General features: G+C 41.1%; 1 protein-coding gene across 8 annotated transcripts in view; it reads left to right on the top strand.

The window, feature by feature from the left end:
* lrp8 (low density lipoprotein receptor-related protein 8, apolipoprotein e receptor) overlaps positions 1-22,891 on the top strand; it is a 187,969-nt gene that overhangs the window by 85,904 nt on the left and 79,174 nt on the right. For all 8 annotated transcript variants that reach the window (XM_061824591.1, XM_061824589.1, XM_061824592.1 and 5 more), the window contains exon 4: positions 15,269-15,391. In XM_061824591.1, coding sequence (XP_061680575.1) covers positions 15,269-15,391 — 123 coding nt within the window. The remainder of the gene's footprint in view (positions 1-15,268; positions 15,392-22,891) is intronic.

The raw sequence follows: 22,891 nt of genomic DNA, 5'->3' as shown, positions 1-22,891 counted from the left end.
ACTTTTAAATCAGTTTACAACCTTATCTTTGATGGTTTGAAATTACAGTGAAGGAACATCTACATGGTTTCAAATGCAAATTGTCATGCCTCATAAAAGACTTACAAAACAATTTGGAATGTAACCAAGAGTTCTTGTTTCTGTTGCTATAGGGGATATCTATAGCAACATTTTTTTTCTTAAATATATCTACACATCGTAAGTCTAAAAGTTTTAAATGATGACAACACAAAGTGGATTGCATGAGCAGTTAAGCGGTCAGGGGCGCTTTATCCACTCACTACCAAGAAGTGAACCTGAATAAACAAAACACTTATTTTAATGCATTTTTGTTTCACTGCATGAAATGCAGATTCCCAAAACCAAATGGATATTTTTCTGATGTAAATAATTCCCATACTATTGACAAAATAGCTAAAACACAAATTCAATGTTTTTTTTTTCCTCATCTTCTTCCCGAGGGCCCCAGAGTTGAAAGACTATTACTTACACACATCTGAATTTCCAAAAGGCGTTTTTTTTGTTTTTTTTTTGTCCTACTAAATATCTTTCTCCTTTATACTCGAGATATATTACTTTTCGCAATACAATTTATTTGTCATGTTTTACCTGAAAAATGTTAACTATCAAAAATGTCACACGAGCTGGTCAGTAGTTCTCTTGTTAAAAGACTCTTGACTTAAAGAAAAGGAGCAAATTCTGCCAGACAAAAGATGTGTTGTCCGGGATAAGTGGATTCAGATGCATTCATTAAAAAGAAAGTTCAGCATACAAGTTAACTGGGAATTTAGGCTGTCAAAGGTGTCTGATTTTCTTTTCTGCCCAAAAAAGCACACACATAATCTCACAAAGACACAAAGGAAGTAAAAAAAACTTCTCCACTCAGAGATGGTCTCCAAAAATGCAAATGTGGTGTCGGCTGTTTGACCTGTTGGCTCAGCTTTAAAAATGCACAGACCTACCCAGAATATTCAGACCGAGTCTTACTGTAAGGGGAGGTTAAATCCATCCTGTTATCACACTAAGCCAGAGAATTCAGCCCATCTTCCCCTTTTTTATGTTTGCAGCAAAGTAGAGTTGATGATAGGAGAAAGAAGAAAGGCTAAAATAACAAGACAATTGCCCATTAGATTTATCCCATGGAACATAATTTCGGACATTATGGAAAACAAATACTTGTTGTGGGTGTTTACATTTTTGTGTGGACATGAAAAAACACCTCTGCACTTTAGGATTTTATCCTTTAGCATGAAGGTTATAAATCCTAAATGCTCCAGTAGTGGCTTTTGATGGCTGGTTTGGGTGCTTTTTAAGCTGGGTTCATTGTGAGGGACACTGGCTACTTTTTTTTTCCATCCACCTTATATCCCACCTATAATTTTTTTTTTTTTAAATAAAAGATCATCTGATTGCACATGCCAAATATACGTGAACATGTGACTATTATGCAAGTGAATGAGTGTGCTCACCTTGCTGCCATTACAACAGTCGTAGTGAAGAGAGGATGAGGATGTGCAGAGAGTCCTCGCCAAGTAGCAGGCATTCACATTTTGTTCTCTGGAAGCCGAGTGTGAAAGTTTCATGAAGAGAGATTTGCATCTCTGGATGGCTATGAAGAGGTCGGCTTTGTTGGGTCCCACCAAAAAAACTGCTGCCTTCAAAAACCTGCCAACATCATCACCGACCAGCGGCAACCCTGTGCCCTTCAACCTTCACCTTCCTGCCGTCACTTTTGGTTGCTTATCTGCTGGGAGTTCTTTAATTTGCCATCCCTGGGGTTTTTTGATACAACATCTAGACACTCGCAGCCAACACACATGCATGCATAACTTAAAAACCATACGGATGAAAATGGTCATAGCTGCAATTTGCGAGCGAATCTCTGCGCAGAACTGTTTATTTGTATAGGGATGGACTGGAGGGGCAGATACAAGGTGTGGGACATACACTTCTTGTTAGTAGCAACATACACATCCTTTTTAACACCATGTGCAGAACTTTCTTCCTGATTGGGAAAAGAAAAAAACAGGCCCTGTGATTGTTAAAAACAGACAACTGTTAATGAAGGTTGATGGTGTGTGACAGTGTGGATCAGGAGAGAAGACAGGGTAGTTCGGTGTGTGTGTGTATTTGTATTCCAGGGGCCCAGGGTAACCGTGGATACACCTAGATGACTGGGAAACATGCAGGGGAAGATGTGGGAGAGTGGTTATATCACAAACGTGCCCTTGATACCCACAATGATTAAAAGGAGCTACACATCGAGAGGTAACTTCAGGTCATTTGTAAACAAAACAGTGATGTACAGCTACTCCCTAATCGCGTTTTGATTCATTTTAGCAGATCATATTGGGATAAAGATAAGGGTTCTGTTTTGCTTTGTTTGTTGATTGATTTTGCTTCATTACTCTTAATATTACAAAACACCCACATTGCATACCCTAGATAGCTGTTTATAAAAGTGTTGTGGATGACTGATCAGCATCACTGTGACAGATGAGCAGATGTCACCACCTACTTAATAAACCTTGGATACAAGTACAAATTTAAAATGCAGCAATTCTTTTGGTGACAAAGCGAGTAAACAAAACTCTTTTCGGTGTCTCTCAAGGCAATTTATGTTGACATTTCAACATAAATTGGATTGACTGCTTGTCTACATATCAGTCTTTTGGAGAGCAAATCTTTTAGAAAACCATGGCGCTCTCATTACAGTGAACCTTGAAAAAAATGCATTTTCCCAAAATAGAAAATACGGATGTGCAATATGGATATGAATGGAAAATATGGCTAATTGAAAACTGCTCTGTTGTTGCTTGTATGTCACTCAAGATAATGACCATTATAAACCTTCTCCAGGGGAGTCTGAACAGCAGAGCAGAGTTTCTCTGCTAATTCAAATTTTCAAGTGGAGTGTATGCATTCTAATAGTTTATTAAAATATTGTTTTGGATTAGAGAGGGAAGAAAAGCAGTGGGCACTTGGTTTTGTGTCTCTGTAAGGTAGATTGATTATTTCAAAAGCTGTACACCTGATTTGAGAAATCCACAAAAACACATTGATTGCCTTGAGCAATGACAGTTACTTCATGTTGTTTCTGCTATATGTTGTGATCAGTTTGTCATTTCACTGCATATGTGCCACTTATGCAAAGTACACATAACTATATTTTTTTGTAGATATGGTGTACATTTATCCATATGGTAAAAAAGCATTTGTATTCGCTATAAGATCCAATGTTTGTTTCATTTTTTGTCTTGTTGAAGATTCCATATTTGTCTTGTTTTAACTGCTACTGATTGTAATGACATTGCTACCCCGAGTAGCTCACAGAAAGATGCAGGTGTTGACCACACACTAGAGTGACAGACCTGTTTTCAGTAGCACTTTATGACTGCACAGAATTGTTTCCATCATCCTGATTAAGTCCAGAGGGCTGATTTGGGGTGGTATTTTTTAATGGCTGCACTCCCTGCAAAAAAAAGAAGAAAAGCTTTTTACATTTATCACACAAAGAGCACCAAGGGATACATGGGTACCAGCAGCGCTCCAGTTCTCCATTTTCCTGATATCAGAAAGATGTAATTATTTTTTTTAAATATTCTTACATATATATATATATATATATATATTCTTATACACTTTCCAAGTCTTTATTGAACATTCTGGCTCTTGATGAATTTAAAGTTCTTCACAGTTATGAAGCAAGACTTAATGTTGTACTCATGTTGGAGATAACTAATCAATTTTGCCGTGTGTGTGTTTAAATGTCTTTTGATGCGATCAATGATGTCACTGATTGGATTGACGAATTATCGCATCAAAACTGATCATCTGATTTGCAAAAAATGCAATCATCGAGCGATCCGATTATGCGATCCGTAAATGCATTGTATTGTATTGAACTTGTAAGATGGGTATAACTATTTTTAAAAAACGTGTGGCAAAGTCATATACATTAAATTTTATTTTAATGAAATTCTAATTTAACTCAAGTATTTTAGAAACGCATTATCATTATTATTTTTTTAATAATAAAATAAAACTATCTGGAGCTCGTTAGGCATCACAATAATGCGCTACCTGTCGGCCATTCCCAAGCCTGGATAAATGCTGAGGGTTGCGTTAGGAAGGACATCCAGCGTAAAACTCTGCTAAACATATATGAGCGTTCATCATACAATAATGTTTAGATTGTGTCCCAGGCATCCTACGCCCGCACCCGTAAATGTTAATCTGCAAGGTGCAGTTAGAAATTCAGATAATGTAGGTCGAAGACAAAAAAGAGGAGGAAAGCGGCTTAGTCGAAAGAAGAAGAGAAATTCACAGACCATACAGCTGTGTGTAGGGACTTTGAATATTGGAACTATGACAGGAAAAACTCAGTTGTTAGTTGACATGATTAGGAGAAAGGTTTATATATTGTGCATCCAAAGGGGCAAGTGGAAAGGGAGTAAGGTTAGAAGTTAAGGTGCAGGGTTTAAATTATTTTATCATGGAGTAGATGGGAAGAGTAATGGAGTCGGGATTATTTTATAGGAAAAGCAGGCTTAGAATGTCTTGGAGGTGAAGAGTATCAGATCAAGTGATGATGATGATACTTGAAATCGACAGTGTTATGTGTAATGTGGTTAGCGGCTATGCCCCACAAGTAGGATGTGACCGCGAGTTGAAAGAGAAATTCTGTAAGGATCTACACGAAGTCGTCCTGAGCATCTCAGATAGAGAAAGAGTTGTGATTAGTGTGGATTTCAATGAACATGCTGGCGAAGGAAACGGGCAATGAAGTACGGCATACAGCAAAGGAACTTTGAGGGACAGATGGTGGTGGACTTTGAAAAAGGATGGAATTGGCAGTGGTGAAAACTTATTTTCAAAAGAGACAGGAATATAGAGTGACCTACCAGAGCGGAGGCAGAAGCACGTAGGTGGATTATATTTTGCGCAGACGATGTAATATGAAGGAGGTTACAGACTGTAAGGTAGTGGTGGGGGAGAGTGTGGCTCGACAGCATGGGATGGTGGTGTGTAGGATGACTCTGGTACTGGGTAGCAAGATTAAGAAGACAAAGGTAGAGCAAAGATTCAGGTGGTGGAAGTTGAGAAAGGAAGAATGTTGTGTGGCCTAAAAGAGGTGAGAAAGGCTCTAGATGGTAAGGAAGAGCTCCCAGAAGACTGGAATACTACTGCCAAGGTATTCAGAGTGGAAGGCAGGAGAGTACTTGGGGTGTCTTCTGGTAGGAAAGGGGAGAAGGAGACTTGGTGGTGGAACCCCAAAATAGAGGAAGTCATCCAAGGAAAGAGATTAGCAAAGAAGAAGTGGGACATGGAGAGAACTGAGGAGAGCCGTAAGGAATACATTGAGATGCGTCGTAGGGCAAAAGTAGAGGTGGTGAAGGCTAAACAAGTGGCATATGACGGCATGTGCTCCAGGATAGATACAAAAGAGTTGAGAAAAGGATCTCTCCAGGTTGGCCAGACAGAGGGATAGAGATGGGGAGGATGTGCAGCAGGTAAGGGTGATTAAAGATAGAGATGGAAATGTGTTGACTGGTGCCAGCAGTGTGCTAAATAGATAAAAAGAATACTTTGAGAAGTTGATGAATGAAGAGATGAGAGAGAAGGAGAGTAGAAGCGGCAAGTGTGAAGGACCAGGAAGTGACAATGATTAATAAGGGGGACGTTAGAAAGGCACTGAACAGAGTGAAAAATGGAAAGACAGTTGGTCCCAATGACATACCAGTGGACGTATGGAAGCAATTTGGTGAGGTGGCTGTGGCGTTTTTGACCAACTTATTCAATAGAATACTAGATCTTCCAAAAGAATGGTGGAAAAGTGTGCTAGTCCCTATTTGTAAGATCAAAGGTGATGTTCAGAACAGTGGAAACTACAGAGAAATAAAAATCATGAGCCACACAATAAAGTTATGGGAAAGAGTAGTGGAGGCTAGACTCAGGACAGAAGTAAGTATCTGTGACAACAGTATGGTTTCATGCCTCGAAAGAGTACCACAGATGCATTATTGCCTAGAGGATGCTCGTGTAAAAGTACAGAGAAGGTCACAAGGAGCTACATTTTATCTTTGTAGACCTAGAGACAGCATATGACAGAGTTCCAAGAGAGCAACTGTAGTACTGCATACACAAGTCTGCTGTGGTGGAGAAATATGTTAGAATAGTACAGGACATGTATGCAGCAGAACAATGGTGAGATGTGCCATAGGTGTGTGTCAGAAGAATTTAAGGTGGAGGTGGGACTGCATCAGGATTTCGTGCTGAGCCCCTTCCTGTTTGTGGTAGTAATGGATAGGCTGACAGACGAGGTTAGACTAGAATCCCCTTGGACCATGATGTTCGCAGATGATATTGTGATATGCAGTGAAAGCAGGGAGCGGGCAGAGGAAAAATTAGAAAGATGGAGGTACGCACTGTAAAGAAGAGGAATGAACATTAGCCGAAGTAAAACAGAATATATGTGGGTGAATGAAAGGGGCGGAGGAGGAAGAGTGAAGCTCCAGGGAGAAGAGATAAGCAAGGGTGGACAACTTCAAATACTTGGTATAAATACTTCAAATACAATACATAGCAATGGTGAGTGTGGTAAGGAAGTGAAGAAATGAGTCCAAGCGGGATGGAACTCTAGGCGGAAGGTGTCTGGTGTTGTTTGTGACAGAAGAGAATCCGCTAGGATGAAGAGCAAAGTTTATAGCGGTGAGGCCGCCCATGATGGACGGATGAGAGATGGTGGCTCTGAAGAAACAACAAGAAGCAGAACTGGAGGTAGCAGAAATGAAGATGCCGAGGCTCTCGCTTGGTGTAAACAGGTTGGATAGGTTTAGAAATGAGCTCATTAGAGGGACAGCCAAAGTTGGATGTTTTGGAGACAAGGTTAGAGAGAGCAGGCTTAGATGGTTTGGACATGTTCAGAGGTGAGAGAGTAAGTATATTGGTAGACTGGTGCTTAGGATGGAGCTGCCAGGCATAAGAGCGAAAGGAAGACCAAAGAAAAGGTTGATGGATGTTGTAAGGGAGGACATGAGGACAGTGGGTGTTAGAGAGGAGGATGCGTGAGATAGGCTTAGAGGGAAAAAGATGACTCGCTATGACGACCCCTAACGGGACAAGCTGAAAGCATTAAAAAAAACATAACCATAAAGAAATAATGTCATTTTACAGTCATCAGTTTGATTGTTAAATTAAAAAAAGTATTTCACTAATATTAATATATGCATTTATGTTGCTGTCATTTTGAAGTGAAAGTGTAGGCTACACCTTTCTCATAGCCTCTAGGTGTTGGTTGCATATTGAAATGAAAGTGTACAGCTTTTTCATAACCTTTAGAGGGCAGCATGAAAATTTGTAATTAGTTTTTTTACTATGAGTTTTTTTATTATACTATACTGGTTATGCAATATCGTTTAGATAATTTTGGTGGGGGGGGACAATGCAATAAACTCAAGAAATTGATGGTTTTTAAAAATTACAATAGTTATGTAAGCCCTAGATAATATAAATGTAATATACTCTCAGTTACACAAGTTTCATCAGCGCAAAGATATTTTTGTTACACTGAGGGTATTCTTAATTAGTACTCACCTAATGGGTATTTTTAATGCATTTCGACACGTTAGTCATTATTATAAACAGATTGACAAAGTAAAAAGGTACCTGGCTGTTTGCCAAGGGGATGGAGGACGTGAAGGAGTGATAAGTGTCTGCGTGTGTGTGTGTGTGTGTGTGTTGTGTGTGTGTGTGTGTGTGTGTGTGTGTGTGTGTGTGTGTGTGTGTGTGTGTGTGTGTGTGTGTGGTGTGTGTGTGTGTGTGTGTGTGCCAAGGATACAAAGTAGGAAGAGAGTAGAGGAGATGATAAGGAACACTGTGAACTGGGTTTGTTGAGCTGAGACCGTAGAGACAGGCGTCGTCACGTTGTTACAAACAATATTCCTTCTTCCAGATTGACCTCTGGTAACTCTGTTATGCGGAGTAGCACTTTTTGATTTGTTTTTCACCTTAAACATCATCTTTCCTCTATCATTCTTTGACTTGTGTCAAGCAAGAATGCAAAAGTTACATGGTGGTTTTCTGTAAAATACAAAATTGCAAACGTTGTGATTAACAATTGGTGACCTTTTCAAGGGTTTTTGTTGTTTTTGAGGAGCCATTTTGAATTTGGAAAATTCTTGTTTCCTGGTCTGCAGGGATAGAATTGTCTTTTGTCTGCAGATGCTCAGCAGGCTTCAAACATCCCAACTCCTCGCCCCCCTCCCCTAATGCACTGCCCCCCTCCACATTTTAAATAACTGAATTGAGCAGGTGCCTGATTTTTGATAATAAGCCCAATAGTAATTTGTCATGTGGGCTAACCAGCAGCGCGCTGTATGTGTCCAGTTTGGGACATGAATGGCGGTAGTACAGAAAAGAGGAATTGCATAGCTCACAGCGAGTGTTGATTCATACAGCCAGCAGGAACATTTGTTGACTTGTTCAAAAGGCGTATTCTTTGTGTTTCCGGGTAGGTGTGCTAAAACCTCATTTGTTGCACTAAGAATTGAATTTTCCATTTACTCTGAGAACTGCTTCAATGCGGAGTCAACTACTTTTGGTCTAATGCATGTAATTCCCATGGTTTAGGACATGAAAATAAAATTGCTCTCATCATTGTTTTCAATTGTTTTTAAATATTTAGATACTATACCATCTTAGTAAATACTCCTCTGAAACAGTAGGAAAGCATTGTGAAAGATGTAGGCACTAGTGGAACAATGTAGTCCATCCCCCTCTCTTCTTATGAGTCCTCTCTTCTATGGCACCAGTGGGACGTTTGTGTCATGTGCATGTTATTGTACTGGTAAGAGAACCTGTACTTGTAAGCTCACTTCGGAGTGAGACTATAATGAGGAAAAGGTCTCATGACCTTTGCAGTCTCCAGGTGCACTAGAATCCTTGGATGTTATTTGAGACATCAATTGTACAAATGACCACACCAGACCGTTTCTAAATTCTCATTTTAAATCAAACCAGCATATATCAAGTTGTTATTGGTGGAGCGGGGGAATGAATAAATTCCCAACCATGCAACTAAGTAATTTTCATTATTTGACAACATCTGAAAACATTTTTGCTGTTTTGCACTGTCTCCAAAGGTTTTGTCATAATCTAAGGGGAATTCGGGCTATGACTATGCCTTCATTATCCTCTCAGGAGCTTTGCAGTTAATGTGCAGATGTGATTTCTGTGATGATATCCACGTGTAGGTGACTGAAGTGAGATGGCCCAGTCCGGGGACTGAAGTGTCTGATGGTGTGATTGAAGTGTGATGGTGGGATGTGGAGGACTGGGTGTCGAAGCATGTGCTTTTTATATAGATACATTTACGTATTTGACAATCATGGTATCGATGTCTGGTTGTTTAATAAATCAATGCAGCCAAAGTCTGAGAGCCTGCTGTCCCCCAGATGTTAGTCAGTCAGGGTTATTGTTCGACAAACTGTCTACGCTATGAGGGCATGAGATCTGTGTGATGATCAGAAGAATACATCACTGTTAAAATCTATGACTCAGGGTCTCTGGCACCCATTTAGGGAACATTGCATCCTTTATAACTCACCCATCCATTCCCAATACCGGTTATCCTGTTGGGGGTCGCAGGGTGCTGGAGCTATTCCACTGACGTTGGGCGAAAGGTAGACTACACCCTGAATTCGGGGTCATGACATCAGTCAGTCGCAGGATGCAATCTGGCATCGTTGAGTGGGAACTGAACCCACGCTGCCCACACCAAAGTCAGGCAAATGCACCACTAAACCATAAGTGACTTCATTATGACTCAATGGTGGAAATACAGTAATTAGACCTTATAGTACTGTTGATAATTAATAATAAGGTAGAAATTACGTTTAAAAGATATAGTAGAGACGAAGGCAGAGGATGACAATAATTAGTTACGTTGAAAAAAAAATAAATGCTATAGTGAAAACAGGAGAGAAACCAACAATTTCTCTCAGGTCCTTTGTGGAAGTAAAGCATTGCCTAAAGAGTTAGCTATCCTTTCATTGGCTGAGCCACTTATCCTTGCAAATGTCATGGGAATGCTGGAGCCTATCCCAAAGTGTAGGAGGCAGGGTACACCCTAAACTGGTTGACGCCAAACTGCAGGGCACATCGAAACAAATAACCAGTTGCAATCACAATCCCACCCATGGGAAATTTAGAGTCTCCAGTGAATGCATGCTTTTGACCAGAGAGACAGGCATGAGGGTACTTGGTGTGTCTTCTGGTATAAAATGAGCGAAGATGACTTGGTGGTGGAACCCTAAAATACAGGAAGTCATACATGGAAAGAGATTAGAGAAGAAGAAGCTGGATACTGAGTGGGTCTATACAGATTTTATATTTTGCACGTCTTATAATGAATAATTCCGATAAACAGAAATGTCTCTTGTTCTTTGTTCTTATTGCTATGTTGTTCCTTGTTCTTTGTTCTGAATGTCGTACAATCCAGAGACTTACGTTCAGACTGATAGAGGACACGCGTACTGCCCTAATTTATGTAAATTAATTATCCACTATGAACGTATATATCATTTCGAATAGACATGTTTATGTAGCGTAAAAATGCAAAGTTACCTTGCTTTGCATGAACAATAGGTATCAGAATTCTTATCGCATTCGATTTCCAACATTAGTTTATGAGGTGGTTAATTCTTTCGCATGGACAGCCAACTCATTGCAGAAACTTTAACTGGTGTTCCTGTTTGGGAAACCTTTACATTATGAATATATCTGTTGAAAGTAATTCAGGCCTTTCTTTACACTTGTCATGCTCCTGGATTCCAGCCCGGGCTGGGCGTGGCCAGCTAATCAGAAGGTGCACAACTGCGCCTCATGAACACTGATTAGACCCAGTACGGGGGACGACAAATATTCCACTAGATCGTTGCTCTTGATGCCTCGTTCCCACACTCCTGCTTTCCTGACTTCTGATCTCCGTGCACCGACCCACGCCTGTCCACTGACCACCCTCGTAAGCCCATCCGTACTGGTACTTCGGATTGTTTGGACTGTCTACCTGATCTCAGACCTCGGACCGAATAAAGGTTTCCTCTGTACTGTCTGCTGTCTCTGGAGTCGTGCATTTGGGTCCACCCTTGAGCCCCGCATCGTGACAACACTCTTTGTCGATATTTCTAATACAATGGGCAGAAAGGAAACAGAAATACAATGGGAATTCGCTCTCATGGATCGCTCATAACATGCTTCGACCGCACTGTGCCCGCCATTTTGATCGGTAGCTTGGGGTGCGTAACAACAGTATCAGCCCTGCGCAGATCTAACCATTAATACTCGGCAGATCGTGAACAATGTACGACATCGTTTGTCTATAGTTCAAGGTGCTAATGACAGTTTTACCTGCGGAAGGAGCAAAGTGAAGTGACATGAATTCACAACACGATGCCTTTCTTTTCTGGGCACAATGTGCACATACGAGAAGGCACTCGCACGCTCTCTGTCAAGGACCGAGACAGCAACAATCGATCATCTAGTATTCAGTGACACCAATTGATGTCCAATTTGCCGATCAAAGAGAAACAACATTCTTTCCACTTCTTTGGCATAACTGAAAATAATAAAGATCACGAAAAAGAAAAAGTACTGTTTTGTGTAGTGTGTGTTTGTGCGTGTGTGTGTGTGTGGGGGGGGTGTAAACAGTGTATATCTGTACAGGGGAATAGGGGCATTGGTGTCAAGGAGTTCTGGGGGTGTTCTGCATTCAGGACCCGGGGATGGTAGACTGGTAGTTGAAGGAATGCTGTGCAGGCATCCACGTACTCGCTGTCGGCATCACTCCATAGGGCATAAGGGGCACTGAAGGGTACCAGTACATGTTAATTTGAGGTCCAGCGCTATAACAGGTCGGGGGGCCAAGCCTGTTGTATGTGAAAACCCTTGTAGCCCGTCTCTATCTAAGTGGTTGCTGGTAGTGCTGTGTCGCTTCGTTGTCGTCGCTTGGAAGAGGAACAGCAGGTCAAGAGGTACTCTTGTATCCTTCCAAATAGGAGATAAAAGGTGAAAATCCGGTGACTTCACTTCTCGTGCAATTCTATGCAAAGGTGAGTTTATTCAGTGACTCTTTCCAGTTGGACTTTTGTTTTTCAGTGAGAGTTTTCATCATTTGTAGAAGAGTTCTATTCATCCTCTCAACTTGCCCATTTCCTTTGGGGTGTTGTTCTTGAACCCATCACTCCATAGGTCTTCTGTAACTGTGCAAAGAACTTATTTTCCCATTCTCCACCCATATCATGATGAATACGCATGGGAAACCCCCACTTCAGAGCATAATCATTGAAGATCTTGTCCGCAACGCATTTAGCAGATTTCATCATTGTGTAGTGATCAACTATCACCAGTATGTACTCATAGCCACCTGCACACTTATCAAGATGCATGAAAGCAAAGGAGACTTGTTCAAATGGCTGTGTCGTGACAATGGGAGTGAGGGGAGCTCTTGTTTCTCTGCAGGGCTTTTTCTGTTTAATGCAAGCACTGCATTGAGACATGTAGATCTCAATCTCTTGCTGCATGTATGGCCAGAAGAAATGATCACGAATGAGTGATGTTGTGCGTTCCACCCCCTGATGGCCCATGTTCGTTATTTTAGAAGTTTGTATCAAATTTGTATCGTTTCACATTAATCAGTACCCTACCCAGGAAGTAGTCATGTTATATATTTTGGACACATTGTTGTATTCTGGTCTCCTCTCGCCACTATTTCACTGACTACTGAGAAACTGATTGGGCTTTTAACCTCTTCACATAATTATTTTACCTTCTCTCTCTCTCTCCTCTCTCTCTCTCTCTCTCTCTCTCTCTCTCTCGCTCTCTCTCTCTCTCTCTCACTTCGTTACACCCACACTCACCACTGACCTTGAAGTATTCTCCACTCACACATGGCTTTTTTCAACCTCAGCTCAGTGATTAAGGGCCTCTGTCCCTCGCTTGACATGTTGCGTTTCCTTCGCCTTATAGCGGCGCACACCAATGCAGAGGGGAATCTATTTCCTGTTTTATTTCGCCTACATTTGTCAATTTTCTTTTTCCTAATTGGATCCCCCGGAGATGTATTCCTACGAGAGAATTATGTGTGTAAACTACACTTGCCTGATGAATAATAGATCCTAAATGTAGTAGGCCTATCGTTTCTTAATTGTCCAGATGAAATGACTCGACTGAAGATTATTTTCGTTATCATTTGTTTGCCCTACCATTGATTGTCTTGCTTTGTTGTGGTCCTTGCGAAGTGATGTCCGAATGAATTTGTAACGGCACGGTTTTTAGTATTTTATGATTCAAAACAGTATTCTTTTGCTTGTACCATTTGGAATATTGTTTTATTTGGACTTAGGTGTCAAAAATATATCCAATAGAGAATGCCTTGTAGAAAGGTCATTGCTACCATTTCAAATTTGAGGACGTAAGGACAGAAATAAAATAAACTGAAATATACATCCCCGGCAGCACTGTGGATCAGCTGGTAAAGCGTTGGCCTCATAGTTCTGAAGACCCGGGTTCGATCCCAGCCCCGCCTGTGTGGAGTATGCATGTTCTTCCTGTGCCTGTGTGGATTTTAGACTCACAGATTATCATGCTTATTTCTCTGTCTTCAAACCTACCTTCCTGGACACTGCAGTGCACAAAGCTCTTGTTGTTAAAGTTGACTGCTACTGTAATTGTTTTTAGATTTACACAAAAAACAACTTAACCTCCCTCTTCTTTTCAGAGAGCACCGTCCTGAATGAACAAACTAGTACTTGGTAGTTTTTGTTTAATAATTTGTAAAGGCGGATACACTGTGCTTTATTGAACTGTTACTCTTTTTTTGTGTTATTTGATCCAGAATTATTGCACAGCTTTGAAGGATAATAAATGACCTGAGGTTTTCAGAGACCTCTTAAACAGAAATGACAGTGTTCCTTTTATCTATTATTATGGGGCCAATGCTTTATTTCCTTTTCACTTCCACTTTATACATGTGATAGTCTGAGTACATTTAATGACATGGATGAAAGCACTGACCTTCATCTATATGGTCAAAAAGCAGAGTCCTATATCATGTCCTTATGAGAATGTGGTGAGCTCTTGGTGTTTGGATGATGCGTGGGTGTGAGGGGCAACAAAGATATCATTCAGAGGTCTGCACCACATTAGTGTCAAAAAAGTAGCAACATAAATGTAATAATAGTCTTCTGGTGTATCACTCAAATGGGCATTGCTTTGCTTTAAGGGGTTATCCAGCTGTGACCCCCTCTCATTACAGAAGGAACATCTATCCATTTTCTCTACCGCTTGTCTTTATTAAATTTGTGGGGGAGCTGGAGACTATCCCAGCTGACTTTGGGTTAGAGGTAGCGTATACCTTGCACTACTCGCCAGTACGTCGTAACCTTACAGCCTGTCATATTCTTACTCCACGACCCATTTGAGATTGCTGTTCTTTAAAGTTCTACACACAACACCCAACAGCGACAATGCTGAGGTTGTTTTTAAATTGTACAAAATTTGCATTAAATAAAGCAAGCATTTTGCATATTTTCATTATGGGATGTTTTGGTTCATAATATGTGTAATAGATGTCACGGTGAATGACTGGTTGGAGCGCCTGCCTCACATTTCTGAGTACCGGGGTTCAAAACCCGGCACCAAAACCCGCACAACAGTCTATCTAGCTTGCAGCATAAATGGAGGAGGACCTTGTATCACATTCATTGTACAAAAGCGTCAATGTTTGCTAGTTGACAGACTAAAAGCGTCACATTTTCTCCAGAATCCATGGGTGTAGATAGCGCAAAGTTTGCCTTAAAATGCACTTTTGAACCCAGGGCCCAGGTACAAAGCGATTGGTCATGGTCTAGTCGAGTCTTAATCGTTGCCGTCATCCCCGGTAAAACTGGAAACAAACTTAGCTCAGTGAAGAATCAAGAGTGAGCAGAAATAAGAATTGTATACAAAGAGTACAGAAGTATGCTTTTACAAAAGTGAGTGAGCATTTTAATTGTGCACACATTTGCTTTTTTATGTGCCCACAATAATCATTGTACATCCCACAATATTATTTTCAGTTATTAGTTTTAGTTTTTATGCTCATTTCCACAAAGTTTTAGCTCTTGTTTTATTGAAAGCCACTGGATACCGTAAAATGCCACACATACATAAACACATCCAGAATACAATTCAGCATTTGTCTTAATGTATGTTTGCATCCTCTCTACAGCAAAGAAGACATGTGCAACCACAGATTTTGCCTGCAAGAATGGACAGTGTGTTCCTGCTAGGTGGCGCTGCGACGGGGAGCAGGAGTGTGCAGATGGTTCGGATGAGGCTGACGCAATCTGCAGTAAGTAGTTGACCAGACCCAATGCCTGTAAAAGTACAACACACAGTGTGAATGCCAAACAAAGTCTGGGAGGTCAGATCTTTCATACGCGCACACACACACACACACACACACGCACGCACGCACACACACACAGGTAAACCTCATATTCAAGTTACAAGTCGGCCTATATATACTCTGTAGCCACTTATGATTTCCTGCCTCATTAAGACATTTTTCACCAAATGTGTATGCAAGTCAGATTACATCATCATCTATGACTAAACTGCACTAACATCAGACCTGGGATGATTAAAAACTGCTTTAAGATGATATATTTTACCAAAAACTATCACACTAAAAGATACTATCATCTGGTAAAAAATAATGCCTTCTCTCAAGCTTCAAGACTGTGGTTTGTATGCTGAAGACGATCCCTTCACCTATTAATCAAATATGTGTGGACGATTGTTGTAGTCAATGACTGTGTAAATAAAGTGTGCCATTGTAGCTATGCTTGATGAACAGTTAACCATCATGTTTGCTTTAATTGGGGACTAACTCACAGCAACCTTGAGCATTGCAATGATGTTTGAAACAAATTTGCCACAGTGGCATGAGGTGTTAAGCACCTTAACTGGCTAGCTCGTGGGCTACCTCTTTAGCTCATGGGCCAGCGAACGTTATAAACTGTTAACTTTCTCTTAATTGTCTCTGTTATAGTAATCTATGGGGTAAACTATCAACCAGAGTGTCCCGGTCCGCTGGCGCTTCTTTAAGCCCACTAGTGGCTAATGACATGGATGTTCAACTCTCAGCTCAGTTTGAGCCGCATGCGCGCTCACGACACGATTGACAATTTATGTAGTCTTGAAAAACTATCATGACCATTTTATTTATTGAACGATATGCCGATATTGTAAATATCGTGGCAGGCCTCACTAACACAATGGTAAAGTCATAAATATAGCTAATATTTAGATGAAAAACACTTCTGGGCCATAACTATGATGTAGTTAGATGCAAACCATTAAGTACAGGTTGTTGAGCAGGCCTTAATTCTTGAGCCGTATGCCAGCATATTTTTTCGATTCAAACTCATAACCTTGAAACGTATGTCGACACATTCCATTTTTCTGCAATCATACCTTCTGTGCACAATTCACGCTACTTTAGAACATTACTGCATGTTGTATTTGCTGCTGGAGCGCCACACACAGTTTGCTCATGACAACTGTAGGCAAAAGAAATGTTGACCCCATTCACATCGTGTGAACACAATGCTGTAATTACAACATGATTTCTTTATCCTGGTTGCATCTCAAAGCATAAGGGCACAAAGTTCAGGTGAATAAATTAATTGCCCTGTGTAAAATGTTCACCACAATTATGTTCTTAAAAAGTGAGTACTCATATTACATTCTCCACTAAGATTCGATTATAGTTGCCACACTGGTCGGGTGGTTTATACCTATACATTTCTTTTACAGTTCTAAGGACCGGAATTCAAATCCCAGTTCCCGCCTGTATGGGTTTGTGTGTTCTCCTCGTGCCTGCGTGGATTTTCTCCAGATACTCCGGTTTCCTCCCACATCCCAAAAACATGCTTGGCAGGTTGATTGAAGACTCTAACTTGCCCAAAGGTGTGATTGTCAGTGCGAATAGTTGTTTGTTTATATGCACTGTTGCTAAGGTCTGGCGACGAGAACAGGGTGTACCCCACCTCTTGGTCAAAGATAGATAAGATAAGCTCCAGTACTCTCACAACCTGTGTGAGGATAAGCGGTCAAGAAAATTGCTGAAATTTATTCAAATCTGCACAGATATCAATCTCAATTCATCATGTCTTGGGATTTCTTAGTATAAATGGAGCACTTAGAGTGCCCCCCCCACACACACACACACACACACACACTCACACACACACCTACGTCAAATGTAGCCAGTGTTGATAGCCTTTGTAATAGTGCACTCATGTAATTAAAGGTGTTCAGGCACATTTCTCCCCTCATGGTCTCATTGAAATGTATCCTCTCACTTCTGCAATTATTAAAAAATGAAGGTTGGACTGTGAATTTAAACATTGTCCTTAGCTTTGGTCAGAGGTTACTCAGCGCTAATAACAAACCGGTTTGCCGAGTGAGAGAACAATTAGGTTATCGTGTGTGTTTGCATTGCATCCCTAATCATTATATTTTAGAGGTAGAACATTAAACGTTAGTAACCCTTAATATGGTGGATTTTTATGATCAAATCAGAGAGTTTTAGTGAAGCATTAGTATATGTTCATATCATTCAGTCAGATTGAGTTCGCAATCATTTTGCATAATTATGGACGTCATAACTTAATGGGGCAGCATGGTAGTCTGCTTATTAGCACATCTGCCTCACAGTTCTGAGGACCAAGTTTCAAATCTCTGCCCAGTTTGTGTGTACTTTGCATGTTCTCAGCGTGACTGTGTGCATTTTCTCTGCATACCCCTGTTTCCTCCCACATCCCCAAGACATGTATGGTAGCTTAATTTAACTGTAAATTGCCTGGAGGTGTGAATGGTTGTTTGTTCATATGTGCCCTGAGATTGGCTGGTGACCAGTTCAGGGTGTACCCCGCCTCTCGCCTGGACTGAGCTCGGATAGTCTCCAGCGTGCCTGTGACACATTTTTTTTTCTTCTTCAAAACATATCCCAGGTGTCTTGACATAGATTTGTTAAAATACCCCAAGGATCAATAATAATGCACAGTTTATGGACACTTTTCCTTGTCTGGCTGAAATCAGCCCAAAGGAGCATTGTCGAATGCAAGAGAGTCAGCCATCGTTCTGCCCTATGTATTGTTAGGTCATTAGCAAGTCAATTTTTAGTTATCATGATGACCAGGGGTTAGATCATTGTCTGCCTTGGTGACTGCCACAGATCTCGCCAGCTAGTGTGTGCATAACAGCAAACCTACAAGTGTATTTTTAAAATTGGGCTCCATCTCACTGGGCGGTTTGTTACATAACATCAGGGTAGTATTGCAAAATGAGCCGCTCACTGAAATAGGCAAAAAGTCAGTTTTCTAAAATACACCAGTACGCTTTTGTACAGTGCAGTGTAAATTATTGAATGCCTAGTTCATATTATTAGAATGTGATTCAGTCATTCTGACCCATTGGTAGTTGCATGCATAGGGAAGTGATGGAAGTTGAATTCGGACGAACTGTCCATTGATATTTGTGTTTCTCATGTTAATCAACAATAACCAGTATTTCTCCAAACATAAACCCAGAACTGAGCTAAACATTTTAATCTCATTGCAGGACATCATATTGCTTTCCCCACATGTCACCTCTCGTATTTGCACTTATTCACTTGACTCACAAAAAGGGGATCAGCATGTGCGTATATGTTTGACAGCTATAGTCATAACTTGTATTTAATATTCATCCCAAGGTGGTTTGTCATTTCTTTAGATTGGTTGACTTGAGTCCCATAATATCCCATCAGAGTGTGATAATGGGTCTTCTTATATTCTGTGTATACGTTCTTAAATATATCGACTGGATTAATATGCAGCGGAAACTCCAAATTAAAATGCCATATTTAAAGTGTGAGGCATGCATTTTAAATATGCGCTATAAGTTGACAAAAACTTAGAAGTTGAACTGTTTTCACCATTATGATTTTGTCATTAGTATTTTTTCTTTTAAGTGAATTTGTTTAAAGGGTTTTAATGTACTAATAGTGCAGAGGTATACTGTAATTGTACTGTGTGTCTATAACAGTTATTTTAAAGTGTTTCAAAAAACGTAAGGGTCCTTCACCTCACCATGTAATATTTAAGCCCCTGTCCTCTTAGTCCTCGCTTGTATCACTATAGGATCAACACTTTGTGATCTGAGTTCAGCTTAAGTTAAGCCTTTTATTTAATTGATTTGCCAGGCAAGGGGTCGATACGCTGATCCCTGGAACCTCTGGTGACTACTGATTAACCACGGACCTCTACTGATGCTTCTGAAAACAACATAGACACAAATACAGGTTCACCTACACACACACATAAACACTGTAATTACGCTTCTGAAAAAAAGATCGGTGGTTAGACGACGGTTGTTTTTAATCATCCCTTTGTCTCGAGTGATGCATTAGTCAAACCCCCAAAGTCGAATGTCCCAACAGTGGTATAATTTGAAATTCAGCCAAAATTCCCAGGTAAAACACACAGTTAAATTAAAATAAATAAATAATAACTAGAGCTGGCATCCATTAATGGTAAAGGTGAAGAGTCTAATAATAGCCTTATAACCAGAAGTGGAGCTACTTTCTCTATGAATTTTAGAATGTTACACAATAACCTTGGTACATAAACGCATACTGATTTTTAACATCTTAACGGATATCTGAAATACAATAGACCCCACACCTGAATGGGAAAAAATTGCCACGTGTTCTTATCGCTCTCATGGTGTGTGGTGTACACCAAACATCAAATAAAGAACACCAACACTTTAAGAGATTACTTGTAAACTAGCTCTGGCATAGTACCAAGTACCTGTGAAGGGAAGCATGGTGCTACATGGCATTTTTAATGCACCACATACATTTGCGGATCCTTTCGGGAGCTGGTTGTCCTGGGAGGGAGTAACCCTGCAGGTCATCATTGTCTTGTGATCCTTTCCCCTCACTCCCGCCATTCTCCCCAATTTTAATTCACAATATGCCGGCATATACAATCACGGTGATGTCATGATCCTGCCGCTCCAGCACGAGCTGTTCGGGTGCCTGCGCGGGTGCGCTGATTGGGGCGCACACCTGCGTCTCATGCGGGCTGATTAGTCTGTGTATTTATATCACCCTGATGAGGAGTGGTCCCCGCCAGTTCGTTGAGCTTCATGTCCCGTTCCAGCACACTCGTATACCTGATCGATAACCTGTGTGTACCGACCTTCGCCAGTTCTCCGACCAACCTTGTAAGCCTGACTCCTTCGTTACTTTTGCCTGCTTTGATTGTTCTCCTGTGTACCAACTCCTGCCTGCCCGCTCACCTGCTCTCTTCGCCCGACGTCCCAACTACCGCTGCTGCACCGGACTGCCTGCTCGATCCCCTACCTCTGCATATAATAAACGTTTCTCCTTGAACTACCTTGCATCTTCCGAGTCCTGCATTTGGGTCCTACTCTCGTTCCAATGGGACGTGACAGGTGATAATGGTTACCAGTTGAGGACATAGTCACCATAATAATAGGTTGGGTAGTGGATATTCATATTTTTCTTCATTGGTCAGATTGCGGCTAGATTGCAGAACCCCTCGCCTCTCTTGGGTCCCCGCCTTCCTATCCCCTCTCCTGGGATTTTCACCCATCAATGGTTCCCACTGCCACTTAACATGGCTTACCATTGGTGGGCTATGACCTTTTTCAGGTGCCAGATAGCTCCTGTGTTGGGCCCTGTTGCTAGCGGAAATACCCCATGCTCACTAGGGGTGATGAGGGCGGTGGCGGCAGTGGAGCCCAATAGGCATGAGGGATTGGCCATAATGGTTGGTTGTCCATTACCCATGGCCATCCCTTTTTTGACTGGTTGGCAGGCTTCAGGGGAGGCTAAAGACTGCCCTGGTTCCTGGGAAGTTAATGGCATGGCATCCATCCTCATGAGATTGGCTTGCTGCTTCTTCCAATGTGAACAAACAACCATTCACACTCAAATTCACACCTGTGGCCAATTTACAGTCTTCAAGTAATACATGTTTTTGTGATGTGGGAGGAAATTGAAGTGCCTGGAGAAAACCCACACAGGCACAGGGAAAACATCCAAACTCAACACAGATGGGGGTGGGATTTGAACCCCGGTCCTCAGAACTTTGAGGCAGATGCTGTCTGGCTGCATTTTGAATAAACATCAGATTAATCAGAAAAAGGAGTATTTCAAATTCTTCTGCTGCACAGCAAAACTGTTCCATCATAAAAAAAATAATAAAAAAAATATGTAGACTCCTGGTGACACATGCAATGTATTCTTGTGGGGGGAAAAAAGAAGGTGGGTTATTTCCCCTTTAAGTCAGATTCTGTTCATTGGCAGTGGAATTAGGCAGCTTCTAAAGTAAGCCAATCAGTGCTGATTGGAGTGCTTCTCATGCAACTGTGTGTGTGTAGACAATGTACACAACGTAAACACACACACACTCATCTTGCTCTGTCAAACATTACAAGGGGATTAACCTGAGCCCTTCTCACCAAGCGTCTCAATAAATGGGTTCAATTTATTGAATTGCACCAACATACACTCAAATGACGAGCTTCACCATTGTATTAAACTAGTAAGGAACACCCTTGAGATTTCCCAATGACTGTTTTACACTTTTGTTGTGGACTGAAAACTATTGACTTGCAGAAATGTTACGGACATTTTACGAAAATGGCATTGAGTGGTACCTTGAGATAAGACTCACAAGACTTATGAGTTCTTTAATGTATGTGGTTTCATTTGGCTGTTTTTTTTTCTAGGTACAGTGAAGCAAATAAGCATTTGAACACCCCGCCATATTGCAAGTTCTCCCACTTAGGAATCATGGAGGGTCTTAAATTTTCATTGTAGCTACATGTCCACTGTGAAAGAGATATTCTAAAAAGAAAAATCCAGAAATCACAATGTATGCTTTATTTATTTATTTTTAGCAATTTATTCGTGTGGTACAGCTGCAAATAAGTATTTGAACACATGAGAAAACCAATGTTAATATTTTGTACAGTAGCCTTTGTTTGCAATTACAGAAGTCAAACGTTTGCTGTAGTTGTTCACCAGGTTTGCACACAATGCTGGAGGGATTTTGGCCCACTCTTCCACATAGATCTTCTCTAGATCAGACAGGTTTCTGGGCTGTCGCTGCGAAACACGGAGGTTCAGCTCCCTCCAAAGATTTTCAATTGGGTTTTGGTCTGTAGACTGGCTAGGCCACGCCAGAACCTTGATGTGCTTCTTACGGAGCCACTCCTTGGGTTTCCTGGCTGTGTGCTTCGGGTCATTGTCATGTTGAAAGACCCAGCCACGACCAATCTTCAATGCTCTGACTGAGGGAATGAGGTTGTTCCACAAAATCTCACAATACATGGCCGCAGTCATCCTCTCCTTAATACAATGCAGTCGTCCTGTCCCATGTGCAGAAAAACACCCCCAAAGCATGATGCTACCACTCCCACGTTTCACAGCAGGGATGATGTTCTTGGAATGAAACTCAACATTCGTCTTCCTCCAACACGGTTTGTGGAGTTATGAACAAAAAGTTCCATTTTGATCTCTTCTGACCACCATGACGTCTTAGTGTATTACCAACAGTCACATTGGAAACGGTGGTCCCAGCTGTTTTCAGGTCATTGACAAGATGTGTCGTCTAGTCCTGGGCTGATTTCTCACTCTCTTAGGATCATTAAGACCCACGAAGTGTTATGTTGCATGGGGATCCGCTCCGATTGAGATTGACCGTCATGTTTAGCTTCTTCCATTTTCTAATGATTGCTCCAACAGTGAACCTTTTTTCATCAAGCT

The sequence above is a fragment of the Syngnathoides biaculeatus genome, chromosome 7 (assembly GCF_019802595.1).
Source record: "Syngnathoides biaculeatus isolate LvHL_M chromosome 7, ASM1980259v1, whole genome shotgun sequence".
Lineage (NCBI taxonomy): Eukaryota > Metazoa > Chordata > Actinopteri > Syngnathiformes > Syngnathidae > Syngnathoides > Syngnathoides biaculeatus.
Note: the sequence above shows the minus strand (reverse complement) of the source record. Positions and strands in the feature narration are given on the sequence as shown.